We start from the raw sequence: 20724 nt of genomic DNA, 5'->3' as shown, positions 1-20724 counted from the left end.
GGCATTAAAATGGAACTTTTCAACTCAAGGGACTCCAGCAGCGACAAAGGAAACAAACTGAAGGTCTGAGGAAGGAAGAATGAAATGGAGAGAGAGAGAGAGAGAGAGAGAGAGAGAGAGAGAGAGAGACAGAGAGACAGAGAAATAAACATTTGCTTATAAAATTAAAAAAAAACTAATAATAGTATAATATGTTTGAGTATTAAGACAAAGAAAGTATCTACTACAACGGAAATGAAGATGAGATGGCCTAGGGCCAAAAGCTAACCAGTTGGGTCTTGTCTAGTCTGCTTCCACAATAAGCCATCAATCAGCCTTGGCCAAGGACACTCGCTTTATAAAACACTGATGAGCAGAGCAGCAAAAAAACATACACTTGCACACACACACATGCACGTCAAAAGACTCCTAGTTAAACAAATGTCTGCTAAATAGCTTGAAATGTGGTGGTTGAGGATTTTGGGCAGTGATCTGAGATACAAATCACAAAAATTAGACTTTGTAGGTCATTCCAAGGTGGTTATCATAATCACAAATAATCACCTAACATTCAATTAGTGGAATTTAAAACACTGTTTTTAGCTACAAAGCTTTTTACCTAAACAACCATGATCAAAAAGCTGTTTTTCAGTATGCTAGCACTATTCACTCCATAAATAGGACCTTGAATTAAAAAAACAGGTTTGTTTTTTCTTTCTGGGATTTACTTGTTTTCTCTTGATCGCAAACAAGCTTTGAAAAAGCAATACCTAGCATCAACTTTTAAAAAAAACAAACAAACACTTTTTCCCCTTTAGAATCCCTCTCTGGAAAAAACTGCAAAAACATTGACACAAATATGATCCTTAAAAAGCTACAATTCGAATGCTCAACTTAAATGTTTAGTCTATCTCAAATATATTTCTTAACAATAATATGTTCTATGCAACCCCAGTATTCTAAATATGAGATTCTGGTTAATATTGCATGAGTTGGATATGAGTTAATCAGCACAATCCAACAGTTTTATTTTTAATCAATATCAGAAGGCATTTTTGCACTTAATGTCTCGTGGAAATAAAATTACAGTGGCTCAGGACTCAGGTAACAACCAATCACAGCTGAGCTTCATAAAACTGGTGAGCTGTGATTGGTCGTTTCCTGAGCCCTGAGCAACTGTGATATCTTCAGTCGACAGCAGGGGGCAAAATGGCCACTCCCTGAGATGGATAAAAACAGCTGGATTTAGTTTCATAACTCATATTCCACAAATTCATCAAAATGACATTTAGACCAGTGAGGTCACATATAACATGTTATTGTCATGAAAAGTTTAAGTTTGACTTCCACTTTAACATTGTAAAAACAGCTGAGTGAGTGGCTCAACTGTCCCTTCTGCTCTTTCACACTTTTTCTCATGAAAAAGAGCATAGGTGAGGCAAGGTGACCTCATCAAAAGTTTCCAACATGTTGATAAATTACTGCTTTTGGGGCACTTTGTATTTAGCAATGTTTATGGGATTAAAAATCTCCCTCCCACCAGGCTCCATTTTTGCTATACACCAGACAAAATGAGGCCCTTGTTTTTTTCTTTTTCTTTTTTTTTTGGGGGGGGGATAAATTAGCTAGAGGGGTTTGAAAAGTTTGCTACGATAAGCAACAACCTTTTGTAAACGAGATCCCCTCTCCATTCGTAACCATCTTAAGAACAGGTTGAGGCAATACAATACAGAAGTAGGAAAGTCCTATCCAATAGACTGGAATTAATCCATAAAAATGACAAATTGGCCATAGAGCTAGCAAATGAGCATCGGTTAGCAAGGTTGCTAGTTCACAGAAGTGCTTCATTCAGCGAGTTGCTCATAAACTTACTCACTCTGCCTCATGATGACCATGATGTTCAAACACATTTTATATTTCTTACCATGAGGAAATATAATAAACTAAACTAAGCTCTCAAAAGTTAGTGTTGTCAAGTCGATCGGTCGCATTGCTCTCCCCTCCAATTGGTGTGAATGTGACAAACCTCAAATGTCAGGAAACTAAATTATTTCATAAACGAGGACACTTGCCCATTTATTTTTATCTACCTTGAAATAAGGACATTGAGTAACTGCTAAAAATGCGAGTATGACACACAAGTTTTTCTTTTCAGGGACAGTAAAAAAAGAGAAAATAAAGGGAAAAGAAGGAACATGAAAAACCATAAAAGTGACTTCAGGGAAATTAATTAGAACCACAAAAAGCCTCCGGGTGGAAGTCTGCTCGAGACGTCCCCAAATATTTGAGCGCTTTCAACCGCATGTGTCACCAGGGAAATTCCGCCAATTGTGCACCGTGAAAGCCATTATCCTTTATGCTTGGCCAAGTATTGTCGTTTTTTTTTTTTTTTTTAACCCAGTGACAAAAGTGCCACTAAAGGCCGAGATTCCATTAGAAAAAGTTTTCACTGTTGTCATTTCAACATTATTGTTGGAGATTAAATTAAAGTGGGAGGGATCACACACAAGAATATAACATAAAATAAAATACAACAGCATATTTAATAAGGGAGGGAGTCGCAGTTATTCCCAATGTAATAGCGCAAAACAATACTGATATCACAAGAGCATTTGCACAATATAGTCGAAGATCTCATCACGATATACATCTCAGATCTATGTACCAAATTCCAATATTTTGTCAGCAAAACCAATAATAGCATGTCACAGTAGGTGTTAGCAACATCACGATATTGTATCGTTGAGGACTTTAATGTGTTGACAAACTTGACAATCTCATAAAGCTAAAAGATCGTTTGTGGGGCTCATTCTATACAGTTCAACTTTATGCAGGCTCAAGCTTGGTTAATGCTTGACGCATCTGTGACGCAATTTCAGCATCCACGTCCCTCCGCGATGCGTCCACATTGCCCACACGGCCACCTACGAGAATTTGTAAACTACGCGGAGTCATGGACAAGCAACCACTGTCGTAAACAGTGTTTTCTACTTCCCAATTCTGTTTTTTCTTTACTTTGCTAACTCATCCCAAACTGTTTTTGTCGCCTACCCCTATATCACAGTCAGCACAATTTCTTGCCATGCCACCAATAAAACCACAATATGATTGCACAACACTTAATAAACTGGAAGCAAAATCTAAGAATGTGTCAAAAAATCAATGTATGTAACGAAAATGGGCATTATGATGACTTTGCCAATGATAATCGTAAGTCACAACACAGTGGCTGAACAATAATTGAGAAACAGTGCCTTGACTTACTTGCTAAATTTGTTCCATGGGCACATTCATAACTCAGAACACTTGTATATCAAATGACTTTTCACCCCTGAAATTAATAAAGACGGCATTAATCTATTCAAGCTCTTGGTGGCCCGTGCCTTCACCAGAAGAGGCAAGTATCGTGCGTACATAGAGAAGTTTGACAACTGACTTTGCAAGCTGCACTTGTTACTGATGATATAGAATATATGTTTGTGAATATTGTTAGGTCTTTTTAAAGGGTCATGACTAGCACTTCGGCTATTGCTTATTTTTATAATTGAGTATTCCATCTGTCATTCCATTGGTTAATTGAGTAATTGTAAACAAATTTAGCATTTATCTCAAATTTATACTCCTAAATCAAATCAATAAAATAAAAAAAATACTATCTTGAAAAACTCATAGTTGGGGTGGTCACTTGTACCTCAAAAAACCACTACATTGGAAGACAAAATCTACCACACTACAATATCTACGGACTTGACAAAAGGAAATACAACATAACAATATTTGACCAACGTTAGCAATACTAGGTTGTATCATTGCTGCATCACATGTCAAAATGACCTGTTACCAATATTCATATTTGGTCCCAATGCTAATGTTTAAGTGTGAAAGAATTAAGGGTAGAAGATTCTGGCGAGCTTGGATCAGTTGTCATGTCTACCTAATTGGTCTGTATGCCACTGTGTATGTGTGTGCATGTGTTGGCTCAAAGCAGCCTCCCAGCCAGAGCAAGGCAGGAAGAGAGGAAGCCATCCTTCAACGGAGCACAATATCCAACTGCAGACAGACAACCAACGGCTGTGCGGGTGTGGAAAACGCCAGGCGAAAAAAATCCCCCCACCCGAAAGTGCCCTCTATCTCCCACGTATACACACACGCACACTGCAGGAATGCCACAAGAGAAGCAGCTCCAACGGTCTGAGTGGGTGAAGCAAATGCATACTATGATGTAGTACAGTACATGAAACACGTTATGTGTGCGTGTGCATGTGTGCTGGGAGGTCAGGTGTGCGCCCAGGGAGCATGCGTCACACAGCATGGGAGGGGAGACTGATGTGTGTCAGCGCGCATCTGCAGGCCCAGCAAATAAATTAGGCTTATGAAGACAAATGAACAGGCGCTTGAAAGAGGAGACGATGGGGAAGGGGTGGGGGATGGGGGCAGGAGTGAGATCACAGAAGAGGACGACGTGATGAAGGAGAAAAGAGAGGCGTATGGCGGCACTGTGGCGGCGTGCATGCAAAGAGAACAGAGTGCAGTATTGGGGATTTTGGATAGTTAGAAGGCAACTTAGTACTCAGGATTGAAAGACATGAGTTGGACCAGTTGCATTCTGGGCACAGTTACAGATCCATCTTGACTCAAATATAGTACATTAAATGAGCAGTTAATTTGCGTAATTTTGTTTTTTGTTAGTTGGTAGGCTTCTTTCTGGTTGACGGACATGGATTTTTCAACGCAGCTAGCGGCTAACCTAACCTGACAACAGCCAACTCATTTGCTAACTCCCATGTCACTCACCAGGAGGGACAGTCCCCACCTTTTAAAGCCACACATATTCAAAGTCAGAGATGTTATCCTGTGGAATGTGAGGATTGCAACCTCAAGTACACAGATAGATTTTCATAAAAACTAAATTAGAACCTAACCTATGACCTTGAGAATTGAATTTTGTGATGTATCATGTGGAAATGTGCATTGGTATGTCAATAGAACTCCTTACATCCTAACAGGATTGAGCTAGTGCTGTCACTATCAAATATTTTTAAAATCAATTTATCTATCATTCAATCAATCAGATTGCGTTTATCTCATACTTCGTATTCATAAAGTGATTAGTAGGGGTGTGAATTGCCTCGTACCTGACGATACGATCCGTATCACGATTCATAGGTCACGATTCGATTCAATGCCAATTAATCCCGATATGAATTTACAAGTCGATTGTTGCGATTTGTTTTTTACTAAAATTTAGAAAATACCATTCAGTAAACTTGTACATGTACACTGTAAGATTTGTATGAAAGTTTATTATTTATTGATCTCAAACTTCAGTTTTATAACTGTGAGCCACTGTATTTAACAAACAGGTTGTAACCTTTTTTCATATTAGAACAGCATTGAAAGAAAATATTAAGGCTTAATGTTCCATTCATATAACATTCTTCCATGCTTAAGGTGTTAAAGTTAGACGTTTTGTTGAATATTTTTTCATCAAAAATGGATGTTAAAAAATCGAATCGGCTGCCTATTGAATCGATTCGAGAATTGCGTGCTTTAGTATCACGATATATTGCCGAATCGATTTTTTTTAACATCCCTAGTGATTAGTAAAAAGGGCGATTTGATGCCGTTACCAGTTTGGCGGTTGTTTTCCAAACTAAAAAGAGATGTTTGCAAATGTCTTATTTGGGTTAAAGACACAGGAAGGACTGCAGATATCTGTGAACAATTGCTGTTGAAGTGATGAAATAAAAGAATTTAGGCAATTCTAAATTGAAAAATGGCTCCAAAAAATTACTCAATTATTAAAATAGTTGCCGATTAATTTGGGAATTAATTACTTGTTGATTAATTGATTAATTTTAGTAGCTCTATATTGAACATTTTTATGTTGGAATATTCAATGTGTTCTCTGTTTTATGTGTCAGTTTTACACGAAACCTTAACTGGAGCGACAATCTTTATGGAGGATTTCCAGTGAATCTTTACTTTCTCAAATTTATATATGATATGTTCTTGACAGCAAAGAAACCCTATGTATTTAAATAAGTTTAAAAGTAGAAGTTTTTTTTTCACATGTTCTCTCATTATGGTTGTTCAACTTTCACAGTTGAGTCTGGATCTGGAACAAATCCCAGCGATAAACCGAGGTTCACCGTATACATATGTATTTGTAAATGACTTCTTAAGCCATAAAAAAAAAAAAAAAAAAAAAAAAAAGACTTCAGTTCGCGGGCATGTATCCAATGAAATACCACTCTGGATGTCGGGCTTTGTCACACACCCCATCTGGGGAACGCACCCTCATTTGATAAATGACACGTGTCATTCTGTCAGGCCCCTGCCATCCGGGCTGGGAGGCCCCACGCTGATGTATGGCGGCCCAAGCTTTAAAGGAAATGACCATGTTTTGGCAGCAGCCAGAAAAAACATGGCCTCTGTATAAGGCTACGTGTCTTACAGTGTGTATCGCCGTGTGTGTGCTTATTAGCAATGGCGTACAAGCATGTGCACGCTCTGAAAGCTGTCAAGCGGACGGGCAGAGGGAGACAAATCATCATCATGGCCGCCCCAGCTGTTCCCCAAATTTGGTGCGAGGAGGAGAGCGAGGAGGAGGTGGCGGTGGACGAGAGAGTGAGGGAAAGACAAGAAGAAAAAAAAAATCAGGCCATTGGAGTTCTAAACGGCTGACGCTTCCCAGAAACAGCGAAGACAAGTGGAGCTCATGCACACGCATACACAGACAAGCTCTGGATGGGAAGTTGGCCAATGCCAGAAGGAAGTGGTTTCGCCACATGCAAACAACAACATGCTACTACCACGTCAAGTTGAAAGCAAGTTTATGTTTTGCGTCTTGTTTAAACTAGTGGTCCTTAAATGGGGGGACCTGGATCAAAAGGGGGTACGCAAGCCATAGCTCAAAATATTTTGTACTAAATATGCCAAATGTTTCAAAATAAAGTGCACAATGAGGACTAGTGTGCATGTAAAACAAACAATTCGAAAACCAATTACTTTTCTCCATTTTACCTTTGGGTTAGTTAAAAGTTCTGACAGTTTGATGATGTGTACAGTATCACATAAATATGATTTATTACTAAAGTTTTTAAACAAAAGACGTATTACAGGAATAAAGTCACATTTCCCATTAGAAAATGTTTATTATCCCAATAATGTAGTCCTATTTTGTAGGCAATACAGACACATTTTCCAGAATAAAAGGCATGTTTCAAAAATGTGGTTGCATTTTTTAAATTTACTCATTGAAATATTACTTTTTCCGTTGTTACTTCAGTATATATATTTTTTATTTAATATCATTTAAACAACTTTTTAATCCAACAAAATACTTATTTGTTCTGTTGAAACATGCTGCTTCTTCCTTCCTATATGTAACATGGCTGTTAAATTTAGTTGATGTTAGGATTATGATAAAGTTCCCTGGGCAAAAAAAATGGACATCCTTGAGCAATTCTTTACAAAATGTTGCTGACAGCTAGCCAGGCATGCATATTAAACTCGTCCTGTTCTCTTGGAAATACTTGAGATAACTGTCATGATCTATCAATTTATCTACCTATCTTGCTAATTAGCTAGCTAGCAAGCTACTGTATCTGCTGAAGCTATGTTTTTGGGAATAAATATTTTGATGTACTCATGTGAAACTTTTCAAACATCCAATGACATTTAATGCACTTTCAATAAACACAGTGTTGCATTGTTTTTCTTGGTGCCCATACTCCTGCATTTTCATTTGTTTTGGGTATTCAGAATTCTTTTGGCAATCTTAATTAAAAGTGCGACTGGAATTGTGAATTACAACAACAGAGCTGTCAATTTGGTATGACGTTGGCTATGCCGCAACCCCGCCTCTACACGGTGATTAGCATTTTCCATTTTGAAAAACAGTTGTGGGGGGATGAATTCTTTGGAAGAGATAATTATTGTGCAATTATTTTCTATTACAGAAATACAAAGTAACATTTAGCTAGCTTTTTACAAACAGGGATTAAATAGCATAGCTCCACCAATTACTATGTAGAGGAAATGTGTCACTACTGATTTTGTAATTTTCAGTGCGGCAGTGCAAGAAGTCTAAAATTGTGGAAAATACAGCAAGATATTAAACTTGCACACTTCATCTTTAAGAGTGACCAAACAAATTGTACACCGCAGCTTTTAAGTAAAACTTTACTGTCAAATTCAAAACGGACATATGCCAATGAGGACACTTTTGGCTAAGACCCAAAAGTGGCCAACTGCTGGCCTGGCATGCATATTACACATTTCCAGTGGTTTCTACAAAATGGATTGTTTTGACAGCATCTCTATGTCAAACTTAAAAAAAAAAAAACTTCAAACAATAACTATTTTATTAATCATTCATATGATAATTTCTCAGCTAGGACGTCATCGTCCCCATCTGGGCAGTTTTCACAACAGCAACAGTGATGGAGGAGAGCCCCACCTGGAGATTGTGAACTCTGAGTGACCCCGGTTGGTCAGGCTGAGCTCCCTCCTACTAAACTCCTCTCATAGCGTCCTCTCTCCCACGGGGGGAAGAAAGAGGAGGGGAGAATGTCGGGGGGAGGAGAAAAAAACAGCGTCATTAGGCTGTGAGTGATGAGTGGCAGCCATGGGTGACATCCTCCCCTCTTTTTCTTTCTCTGCGCCGACATCCAAATGCTTTTGCCCCCCCCCCAAACGCTGCCCTAGCCACCCTCATTTTCCTTGATACTTTTCTCCCGCTTGCTTTATTTCACCGATCGCTCAAGTCATTTTTCTTTCACTTCTTTCTGTCGCGTAGCCTCCTCTTTTTCCACTGCCACCCCCTCCCCTCCTCATTCTTGTCTGCTGTCACTCTCCCCCTTTTTTTTCTTCCCTCGCCCTGCCGTTGCTTCTCAGACTCAGTCAGACCCATCTAGGCACGCCATATATAAAAGATCCCCAAAATGCAAAGACCCAAAAGGATGGTTGCACATTTTCACCCACTCAGATTTATCAACAGACCCCATTTCTGCTCAGTTTCTGATACAGACACATTTTTGCCTATTCAATTTGAACCAAGATGCTCTGAATTTTTTACAAGAAAAAGTTAAAGTACAAAATCTGTGCTGGAATTAGAAAAACAACATTAAATTTAGCTTTGGATTACGTTTGTACAGTTGTATTAAAAGTAAGTAGTAAAACAGCTCTTCATTCACTTAAAGTCATAGTAATGGCACCACTGTAAAGTTTTAGAAAAAAAATAAAAGTTGGACAAATGATCAAGTTCCACCAAACCCAATGAATGCTCTAATGAACCAATTAGCGTCAGCAAATTTTTACATGAATTATTTGGCCACATTTCCCATCCCTTTACCTTCTGACAAGTTGTAGTATAAATTTGTACAAAATCTCACATTAAAACTTAAACAACACTTGTATAATCAATTTGAATATACGCTGTTAGTCAAGTTTGTGCAAAATGTGCTATAACGCACATAATTAAATTTTCAATTAATCACTCTTCCATCAATGAATGTTCCAAAGACAACATGACCTAAACATATTTGCTAAGGATAAGCAGCCAAGTCGTGCACTTCACTTTGCCTCAGTTACATCTAAACACAATTAATCGGCAAACTACTTCATTACTCATGATGAAATTAATCAATCCTTAACACTCAATGAATCAATTATTATTGAAATCATTGCAAAATAATGTTTTTGGAGTGTCATTTACATTCTCAAAGAACTCAATTTCGATGACTTCAGGTTGTGCATTTTCTGATGTCGTAATATTTCCAACTAACGCTGACACGATTATGTCCCTCTGGATAATTGCTTGCATGGAAGACGAGCAAAGAAGTAACGAAAATGATGCCGTTAATCAGCCCGATCCAATTCCTGTTAATTAGCGAGTCATTTCAAAGTGACTCCTTTGATACGATGTTCTAAAATGTCGTTACATCAAATTAGCAGATGCGCTGCTATGTTAATTATGTCGCTGAAATTTTACCATCAGACATGTTTTTCTTAAGCTACCCCCATTCCCCAAGGGCCCCCCCCCCCGTCGATCCCTGAAATAACGAATCCTCGCTAAATGGGATACAGGTAAAGAGATGTCCTGCTGTTTGTTCAGTCAGACGTCTTAGCGATACAGAGCCAGCTTAGGACCCCCTGCCTAACCCCGTAGGAAGTCTGAGACAAGATTTGAACTTTTGAGGGGGGGGGGGGGCATGTAGTGGCACCTTTTCGTCAAACAGACAAAGGATCTCAAGGTTCAAGCAGCCCCACAGCCCACCAACGCGGTTGAATCAGGAGACTACAAAGCATCGACTTTGGTGTAACCTCAAGCAAACGGCAATCAATGGCTTCCCTTTTACGCGAACGCAGCCAACAGAAATATGCTTTGATTCCCTCAGCGAGCGACATGTTTTATTGCCTGGCACGAAGGGAAAATGGCCTCTCGGAAAATATGTGACAGTCATGAGATTTTGACTTCAGACGAGTGTCGTCTGCCTGTGATGTTCCCACTTGTTAAGATTGTATTGGAGTTTAATTCCGCAGACTGGTGTAAAACACTAAACAAATACAATGATAATTATTATTATTATTATTTTTAAACATACATTTCACCAATACAATACAACAAAGTTTAATTGATGTTCAGAATCTAACATTTAGGGTCCCAAGTGGCTTCAGGACACCATGATTCAGATCTACAAACAGTAGATTTAGGGAGGGCATACATGCATGTTTAGTCAAAACATATTAAGCCCAAGTAATACTACTATAGTGCATGCAGTAATTACACTTTGTTAACCCAATTGACTGCTTGACATTTTTTTTAATTATGTTTTCTTATATTTTTATGCAATATACTGCCATTATAAGTTATTGTTCTGTGGTGTGAACCAATTAATGGCAGTTCATCAGTTCATTACAATAAGTAAACATGATTTTTGACAAGTTTGACTTCTTTCTGTCCATTTTCATTTCTCTTTTTGTTAAGGAATGAAATTAATTGAATTGAATCAAATTGAATGATTGAAAAATGATATTGAGTTACGAGTTTAGTCATTGAACAAATTAAACTCCGAAGTCAAGGTACCATGGTATATCTGTATATAAATAATAATAATTAAAAAACTTTTAAGGCCCAATCGATACGTTTTTTGTTTTGTTTTTTTGCCAATCCCAATTCCAACATTTGACTTAACAAAATTCCAATGCTTCAGAAATCAGCGAGTTCTCTTGAATATATTAAATTGATTATTCTTTCACTGTTTTGTTCAACAAATTGCACACAATCAATTCAGGTTTTCAATTTGAGTCAAGCTGTTCTACTGGTAAAGTTGGTAATTAATTCTTCCAAGGATAAATGAAGTGACTAATCTACCATTGGAAAAGATTCAAGACTCAAGAGTCAAAAGGTGCTCTTTAAAACTAAATACAGTGATAACATTACAAGAGGCCTTACCGTATTCTGCCAGTGTGTGTTGCCATTACGGACGGCTGCACATTTTTTTTTTTTTTTTTTTTTTTTTTTTATAACAAAAGACTGCAGCAAGACAAGTGAACGTCCTGTCAATGTGATGACTTGTACAAGCAGCTGAGAGACTGCAGCAGTGCCTGATGGGAAGCGAATGGGCGTCCCAGGCCAGTCGCTTTACAGGAGGAAAAGGCGGCTCACTTCATCCTGACGATCTCATTCTTTCAGTCAATGACACTAAAGCTTGTGACCGGAGTGTCGGGACGAGAATCAGCTGGGAAATTGAGGGTTTCACTCCACAGGCAAATTAGCATTTGTTCTGCTCTTCCTTACAGGCGGGCGGACGCATGCTGCTGACATGTCTCGATCTGATTAGGTGATCGCAGACTAACAAAATCTTGAAAATGTCAACCTGAGAGTTTCCATCACAAGTCACTCAATGAGAACTTCAAAACAAATTATGTAAAAATATACAATGTTTCTGTAGAAATGCTAAAATATCATTCTAAAAATGCTACAATAATATTATGTAATTAATAAGAAAATGATTCTGTGAGGCTCAAATCAGCAAAAACAAATAACCGCCCCCAAAATGATAACCAGCAATCAGTTAGCATAGCGGTTCCCCAAGGCCACAGCCGCCAAGTGCAAACAACACTGACAAGGGTAAAAGTATTTCTACGAAAATGCAGCTCTCAGTGTGTGAGAGAGAGAGAGAGAGAGAGAGAGAGAGAGAGAGAGAGAGAGAGAGAGAGAGAGAGAGAGAGAGAGAGAGAGAGAAGAAAACGACATGGGGTGCCTCTGCGGTTGTACTTCGTAATTGACACCTGTCACAGCCACGGAGGCAGTCACAGCTGCGAGTGCTGTTCGTCTGTCACTTTCGATAGCTTTCATTCACACAGGACAACTGCCACCGCTCCGCCCGGCACGCTCATCTCGCCGTCTGGTGTCTGCTGCTCGCCCTCCCAGATGTTCAAGGCTGCTGGAGGCCACTTCAGGTAAACCGACGATACTTTACCAGTGCTGCATGAAGTTGGCTATGTTTTTAACTCCAATTGTGGTGCAGTGATCACCCACTATAACGTGGTTCAACCTCCGTGCCCTTGCTACAGTGCAGATTTTGGACCTACTATCAGTTTTGTGTTAATTGTTTTTTCAATACTGTGCTGAATTACCAAACGCTCTGTTTATATATCTTTAGAAGGTTTATAAATACAGTACCGCAACATCCATGCTAATTTCCTTTACCCAGTTGAGGGTGTTTTACATTGTTAGCATTAAGCTAGCGGACTATAATCAAAACTATGGTGTGGTTGGTTCACATTATTAAATGTTTAATTCTGCTTCGTTTCATGCATTAGTTTTACAATAAACATCAACCGTGAGTGATATACGCCTTAAAGCAAGCATGATTTGCCATAGTTGAAAACTATGCTGCCTTGGTGCTACTATGGAATAATTCATTCCATTTGGAATCACCTTTCAAGACCCTCAAACATGCTGTACAACAGGTAAAAACTCAATTTAAAACAAAATTCTACAGATTATCACTTCATTATTGCAGGAAAGTGAGAACAAGTGCTATGTTGTAGTTTAACACACCAGTCTCAACAAGACATGCTAACAAGAAAAAAAAATGCTAAGCTAAATGTTGGTAAGGCGGCACATTTTATTGGGTAGAAATTCCAGCTAAAGTGCAGCTAATACTGAAGGATAACAGTGTAGAGTCCAGCACTAAAACAACAGCAGGCTAAGCTAATGCTAGCCTAGCCTCAGGCCATGTAGCACATGCACATCTGTACTGTGCATCGGGAGAAACTGCATTTTGCAACAGCGCATACAATGGCTTCCAGGTCAGTTTGAATTGGTCACTTAAAGTACATTTAATATATGTATTTTCTGAGAATTTTATGACAACAAATGCTATTGTTTCTCAAGTAAACGATAACCAAACTCTTATATATGCCTGATTTCTGCCATTATAATTCATGGATTGGAAATGAGGCAAAACAACCCCAAAATGCTGAAAAATAATGCAATCCAGCAATGAAACTAAGTGAAAACAAATCAGTGGCAATAAAACTAATGTGAACACAAATCGCCCAAGGACACACACACACACGTGATGTAACACTGTGCCGCAAATGGACAACAATCATAAAAACGCCAAGGTGTAAAACTGCTGCAAGCAAAGCAACCATCATGACAAGCCCATAAAGTCTTCCCTAAATCATGACTCATCACTTTTCCCCCTCTTTTCCTTCCTTTCTGTCTCACACACTGAAACCTGTACAACTACAAATGAGCTATGATCTCATGCTGCTGCATCTCTGAACTCTGTTCAGTTCTCTATTTTCAGGCCTTTAAACAACAAATTAGCATCAAAGACAGGCCTGATAAGTGACAACGTCTTACCTGCTGTGTGTATTCATGGCTCAAAGTTTTATTTTGTTAAAAAAAAAAAAAAAAAAACTCAACCTCATTAAAGTCGCGGATAGGTTTACCTCACGGCAGCGGGGCTGAATGCCTTTACGTCGTCGCCGGGATGGCCGGACAAATTTCAGGAATATTTTAATCATTTTGATTCTTATCCGTCTTCATGCATCACACCGTCACCGTAACCTCCTCCAAGGAGACACTGTGCCAGATGTAAGAAAAATATACATTCTGTTCAGCCTTTAGTTCAAACTTCAACTTCATCTACCATGAATTGTAACACACCATACTTGGCCTCCCCCATCTGCAGTTGAGTAAACAAACGCACTTGGCCACTCTGCAGAAAGCCAGATTATATCCACCGACTACTTCAGTCAATGTCACCCCTTAATGATACTTTGCATACGCTTCCTTATCACTGGATCACACTTGCACACTGCATTCTTGTGTGTACTTCAAATATTTCCTCCTGCTGCACGCCACCAAGTTCTGACAAATGTCATTAAAAGCTTTATCGGATGGCATCCAGACAGGAGTGTCGGCAAGGTGCTAATAGCGTGATGCTCACTGCCTTCCTTGGCTGACGTGTGCTGCATCGCCATGCGAGCTAACGACAACAAAGTGCATTAAATAGTGCTCAGAACACGACATTATTACCATTCTTTTGACAAAAAGCAAAATGTAGTTTGCTTTCCGTTTTAAGCATTCACTTCTACAGTCCATTTTGGCAGAAAATTAATTATTTGCTCCCCTGCTGCCCAATGCTTCCATCATTCCAACATTTGGTCAACTTAAGAACAAAACCCAATTAATTTTAAACGCTGTTTACACAACAAACAGCATCCAAAAAAACACATAGCAAGTACAAACTTAGTAATGTAAACATTAGATGAATCAAATTGCATAGGCTCAGCAAAATTCAACTCATCATACACATTCCCCAGCCCGTTTAGGGAGTATACTAATTGGGCCCGAATGAACAAGCACTGGAAGGATTAAAATCCACACAACTGACCAAATTCTCAAAAGATCAAAAATCAATGTTGATTTATCACGGCCATTTGTACTAATATCTGCAACCTGTTTAGGCAGCATGCTAATCGGGCCTGAATAAATTGCACCTGCTGCTATTTTGCAGCCAAGTAATAACTCCATCACTTCAACAGAGTGATGATCCCACAAATAGCCAAATGACAAGATCGAGCAAACAAAGGCAAGCATTTTGTCTCAACTTTTGCAGACTGTTTAGCCAGCAAACTATTTGGGCCTAGTGCTGTCACCATCAATTATTTTTAGAATCAAGTAATCTATTGATTATTCATCGATTAATCTAATTAATTGTAATTTTGCATTAAAGTGTATTACAAAAGCATATATAGCCTCCGATTATTGATTATTGAGCAGTGATTAATGGTTATTTCATACTTCATATTTGTATAATGATTAAAAAAGATGGATTGATGTAGTATTTTACCGGTTCAGTCATTGTTTTCCAAAGTAAAAACAGATGTTTGCAAATGTCATATTTTGATTAAAACACAGAATATAATTATTTCATGAAGGAGTACAGAAATCGGTGACCAATTACTGTTGATATGCTGAAATCAGAGGATTTGTACAACAAGAACAGCACCAAACAATTACTCAATTATTAAAACAGTTGTCGATTAATTTTGGTACATCTAGCTGGGCCTGAATGAACCATGCCCTGTGAGAGCTGCAAAATGATCAACAATTGATCATGGCTGTTCGTAAATCTTTTGCAGCCTGTTTAGCCGATAAATTAGGAATACTCGTAAAAACCACATCGCCGATGCCTCACTCGAGGACGACAAGGCACTCCCTGCGATGCGTCGCCCTCCTAAAGTGCACTGGGACCATCCCTCGTCGTCCTTTTTCCTTTCCCTGTGACTGTAATGCAATCTGTGTCATTGTTTAATTACTCTGCCGCGTTGAGTGATTAGTTGACACGTTCATTACAAAGAGTGGCACACTTTGATTTAAGATTTTGTGGCTGGCAAAAGCGAGAGCTGGGATGACTTTTTTGACTTTGAACAAAAATGGGGCGGTGGGTAATACAGATAAATGTAGTCAAGTAACCTCAACATTTAATATTGTCCTTCAGTGGCTGGCAATCTCTAAATGTGTCCTTTTCTTTGCTCAAGATGCCACACATCAATGGTGCTGCAAAAAGTCCTGCTCTTGACTAAAGCTTCTCTAAAAAAAAAACACAAAAAAAAACACTTGACATTGCTGAGTTTAATCGGCCATCTTCTGGATATAAACACTCCTTCCCAAAAATGACGACAAATGACTGCAGTAAAAAAGAGAAAGTAAAAAAAAAAAAAAAAAAACAACTAACTGGTACCGTTGCTGAAAACGGTGCCGCGCTCAGTTACGCCGCCAAAACTAACAGATGCACTAATGTGGTTCCAGATGAGGGAACACTGATGTATTGTCAGCGACCATAAAGGAGATAGGCCCGAGTGCCATTACAGGGTGTAAAAGCATCCCTGTGACTGATGAAACGGAGCCTATTGGAAGCGGCACACACAAGGGAGCATTGAAATGTTCCCTCTTTCCCTTGGAGGAGCTGAGGCTGCTTTTGTTTTACACCTCAGGGGACAAATCTGGTGATATTTGGCCAGGGATGTAAACACATTCCGGGGAGGGACGGCAGTGTTGTAAGCTTAGACGTGCAGGATACGTGTCGGTTACTCAGTAGGCCGGGAAACTTCCTGTGAAATCAACGAGTTCACTGTGTTGGATCTTATCGGCAAGATTTATCAGATTCGAGGATGTAAACAACAAAAAACAACCTGACTTGATCAGGTCAAAGTACAATATTCAGCTCCAAATGTGGCACTATGACGCTGGAGAATGTAACATTTATGACAAATGATAAGCACATTCATTTTTTTGATTCAAATTTAAGACCTTTTCAAAGTCATCCAATAAATGTAGCCTATCCCTTGCTGATTGGCTCGGACCAATCACATGACTCTTCCTCCTTACATTGCGCCGTGTGGCATCCATTTTGACTTAAATGTGGCTCTTTCCACCATGAATCACAACATTACTTAATCTGGATCAGATCAGGATCAAACCTGCTCCTGATCACGTGCTTCCAATTGTGACATCATCAATGTTTGGATATAATCAAAGGAATCGCTATGATCCACCAAAAGCGGGACATGATGTTGCGCACAAACAAATCTAGTGAAAACATACACTCCTTGGTGGAGGTAACCGCAACAGTCAAAGGCTTCCCACTCGACACCGAGACGCCCTTCTTTTGCGGCGTACGCTTCAAACGGCAGCACATCCATCAGCCAAGCCCGCTGTCAATTAGACTTTACAGCCACGACCAGTTCAAAGTGTCCGCGTCCGCAACCTTGATTAAGTCTGCTTAACCTCACATTTCCTCGCCGACGCCTGCTTAGCATTCCGCTCGCTCGGCTTTGGTCATCGCGGCGTGGACTTCAAACGGCTTCCGCTGCCATTTGGGTGTCAATCACATGGGCGCGAGACTCTCGCAGGAAACTTACGGAGGCCCTGAAAAGTCCCGGCAAGGCACGTCTGACTGACTTTGAAAGGATAGAGAGAAATCATGATGCCATATTGTAACAGTTTTCTAAAAATATCTTTGGCGACCATGCACGATATATCATCATATCTGTGGAACTCATGTCCAACAACTCTTGTATTTTTATGTAACCGGACTAATGCACAGATTCACAATTGTAGATCAAATGTTTTACCAGTGAATGATGATGAAAAAAAAATCCCAGATGATTAGGACAATTGTATTATCGTGACTGTTTTTAGTGTTTGGGAGTATGGTACACTCTCAAAAGTTGTGAACCAAGCTACATTACTCATTTTCAGTCTCTTTGATCTGCATTCACATTCCAACTGAGTAAAAACTTAAATTGATCATTATGAACCAAGGCAACACGGCATGGCAATATGGCAATACGATGAAAACATGTCCACATAAACTTGACAACTGGCATTTTTCTGGCCTGCTGGCCCCCCAACACCCACAGGCCCTCCCCAATGTCAATGCTCTGTACAAACTGCACAATCATGCAATGAGGGGACAAACTCAATTTGGTAAATATTCTACCTTCAAAGTTAGTCGTAACAGGCATCACTTGTGTGTAAGGGAATTCCACTATTCTGTAAAAATACTGTAGTATCACTTCTATCCTGTTGTCACTGTCCAACGAAGATTGTATACGTAACAATGGACGTCCCGCTGCCACTGAGTTCAGCTAATTACCTGATTACAGGACGCCATGTATCTGTGTGAAAGCACACAGTTACGGTGATGTCTTTCTTGCCTCTGCTGGGTTTTGTGCAAACATCAAAAGCAAAATGACATCAGGTCTTCTGTTAGGGATCTGATGTAACAATTTACAAACAATATATAACATAAATAAACAATATATTCCCATATATAGTATATCACAATTTTCCGATTGAGATTCATGAATCTGCATCAAGGAAATGGGAAAAAAATTAATCACCACACTACCAAGAAACCTGATCAGGTAATACATGTGGAATCTTTCGTAACAAAAACCACCTTGGAGGAAGCATTCAGGGGTCAATTCTTGCATGGTAGGCTACTTTTTCATAAATGTACAAATAGGGTCACAACTCCTGCTCGTCACCTCCCGAACACAGAGGTCAGGTCACAGCGTTAAGAGGCTGCTTTTCCGGCTTTTTCTTCCCCTGTGATCTCGCTACGCCCCAGCACCCTCCTCCTCTACCCCCTCGGACGTCCAGAAAGCCCCCCTCAACCCCAACCCTCCTTTTTTTGGAAATTAATCGCCTTGCATTCATCCCCTATTTTAAAACTTTTCTTTCAATTTGTCAGGTGGGGTTCCAAAAGCAAAACAAAAAACAAAAAAGAAGTGACCCATTGAGTCCAGCTGCTGGGCGCATGCGTAGCCAACGATTTGGTTGATGTTTATCGCCAGTGAATAGATGAAAGGCAGTGGCGTGACAGGCGATCAATCAAGCATCAAATCGAGGATGGCAATGCCGAAGCGAGCTGAAAATAAGACACTTTTGCTCTTTTTTGGTGCCGTTTTATCCTTACACTTCAAACGCTTTGACACATTAAAAACATTTTTTTTTCTATATATATACATTGAAGTTGGATTGATGGAGTTGGAGAACTTGCTTCATGACAGCAACATTAAAACCAAAATGAAACAATCTAATAAGAAGTAAGGTTACAACAGGAGTCCTTTTAGTTACCATAAACACAAATGTATGGGTTATTATTACTTAAAAAAAGAATATTCACAGAATAGATACAATATTAAAACATGAAGTTTACCATTACATATTACTAAAAGTAATTGCATAGCACTAAAAGTAATTTTGTTCACTGACAAATCTCCAAATCACTAAATTACCCATTAAAAACACAATTGTAAATGTAGTGCTACACTTTGAATAAATCGAACACATCTCTAATATGTTTGATGCCATTAATTAAAATGCGTGTGGTGCGCGAGGGTGTGTTTGTTTACAACACCGGGACGTACCTGAAGAGCGTCGCGGTGCTTGCTGCTTCCTCCTCGGCATGCTGCCGCTGCTGGACTTTTCATGCAGACCCCGAACTGCTCAACCAAAAAAAAAAAAAAAAAAAAAAAAAAAAAACGGCTGCGTGTTCCGGAAGTCTTCACGTAGATCCTTCTTCTGCTTTGCTTGAAATTTAAAAAGAAAATTCGAGCTTTTAACTCATTACTCGTGATGAGTATTTCCGCAGGGAAAAAAAACAAAAAACGGGGGAGAAGGTCCGCGAAGTTGCCGGAAGCCTCCGTGTGGATGTAACGGAGGTGGCTCGGAGGTGGGAAGGGAAGCGAGGAGTGACCCGCTCCGTGCCAAAACCTTCCTTTTACGGGACTATTTCCTACCTTTAACGGCGCCAAAAGTACGCCGGAGCAGTTCGGAACTCTCGTGGGGGGAGGCAGCGGCGAGGGCGGCGTGGGGGCTTCCGTGCTGTGGGCCGTGGGAGCTTCCGTGACACTCTGTGGGAGCAAGCAGGAAAAAACAAAAAAACAGAGTGACACGTTTAGAGCGGCGTGTCAGTCATTGGGCGTGCGCGAGTCCGCGAGACTCACAGGCGCGCGCGCGCTCCGTCAACGTGATTGTTGGCGAATTCCAAACAAACAAAGCGTCACACAACAAGACGAGGCAGATTAGAACAAGAAGAAGAAGAAGAAGAGAGCTCCTCCGCGGCGTGGATGAGGAGGATGACGGCGCGGTTCGCACTGATGGACGGACACACGCAACGCAACGCAGCCAGGGCCGGCCTCTCCGCTGCTTCTTTTTTACTCCACCCCTTCAAGCCGCGTCACCCTGACAAGACGGAGCCCACCTGTCCGTCAATCCGCTGCCGAGTGTTTACCTGGCGGCGTCACTTTGACACAAACACCCCTCCCACCCATTCACACGCACAAATACACACCCGAGTGTATGTGCTGGTGGCAACATTGTGGATATTATTATTATTTTTTCCCTACTGTAAGGGGCCAAAGTGCTTCGATGTAAATAGGCTACTTATGTGACATATGTTATGGGTCACTACAGAATTAGAGATGTTCTGTCCCGTCTAACCATGAAAATTCAAAATCATCGATGCACAAAATTCAGTTTGCGCTGAGACCAAAATGTTAGCAAAAATGTTTCCCAAATATTTGAACTCCCAAACAGCTCAAGCATCTCCGAAAATGACTTCCCATTATCCCTTCCTCTTAATGAGCAACTTGCATATTAAATAACAGATGAAGTTTAAAATCACCTTTTGAAAAAAA

The 20724-nt window shown here is 39.8% G+C and overlaps 1 protein-coding gene and 1 long non-coding RNA gene across 3 annotated transcripts in view; both read right to left on the bottom strand.

Annotated features, from left to right (window-relative positions):
• Window positions 1-19555, bottom strand: part of LOC144007649 (teashirt homolog 1-like) — a 30431-nt gene extending 10876 nt beyond the window's left edge. Inside the window, exon 1 of one of the 2 annotated variants that reach the window (XM_077507463.1) lies at window positions 19453-19555. In XM_077507463.1, the coding sequence (XP_077363589.1) occupies window positions 19453-19492 (40 nt within the window). In that variant the 5' untranslated portion in view covers window positions 19493-19555. Of the gene's footprint in view, window positions 1-18017; window positions 18149-19452 lie in introns of those variants that run through there. The other variant, XM_077507464.1, reaches the window with a different exon arrangement.
• LOC144007652 (uncharacterized) overlaps window positions 1-20724 on the bottom strand; it is a 124939-nt gene that overhangs the window by 15634 nt on the left and 88581 nt on the right. The window contains exon 5 of the long non-coding RNA XR_013280296.1: window positions 19825-19938. This is a non-coding gene — a long non-coding RNA (uncharacterized LOC144007652). The remainder of the gene's footprint in view (window positions 1-19824; window positions 19939-20724) is intronic.

Source organism: Festucalex cinctus, chromosome 19 (genome assembly GCF_051991245.1).
Source record: "Festucalex cinctus isolate MCC-2025b chromosome 19, RoL_Fcin_1.0, whole genome shotgun sequence".
Taxonomy (NCBI): domain Eukaryota; kingdom Metazoa; phylum Chordata; class Actinopteri; order Syngnathiformes; family Syngnathidae; genus Festucalex; species Festucalex cinctus.
The sequence above is the reverse complement of the archived record's forward strand: the minus strand, read 5'-3'. Positions and strand labels throughout refer to the sequence as shown.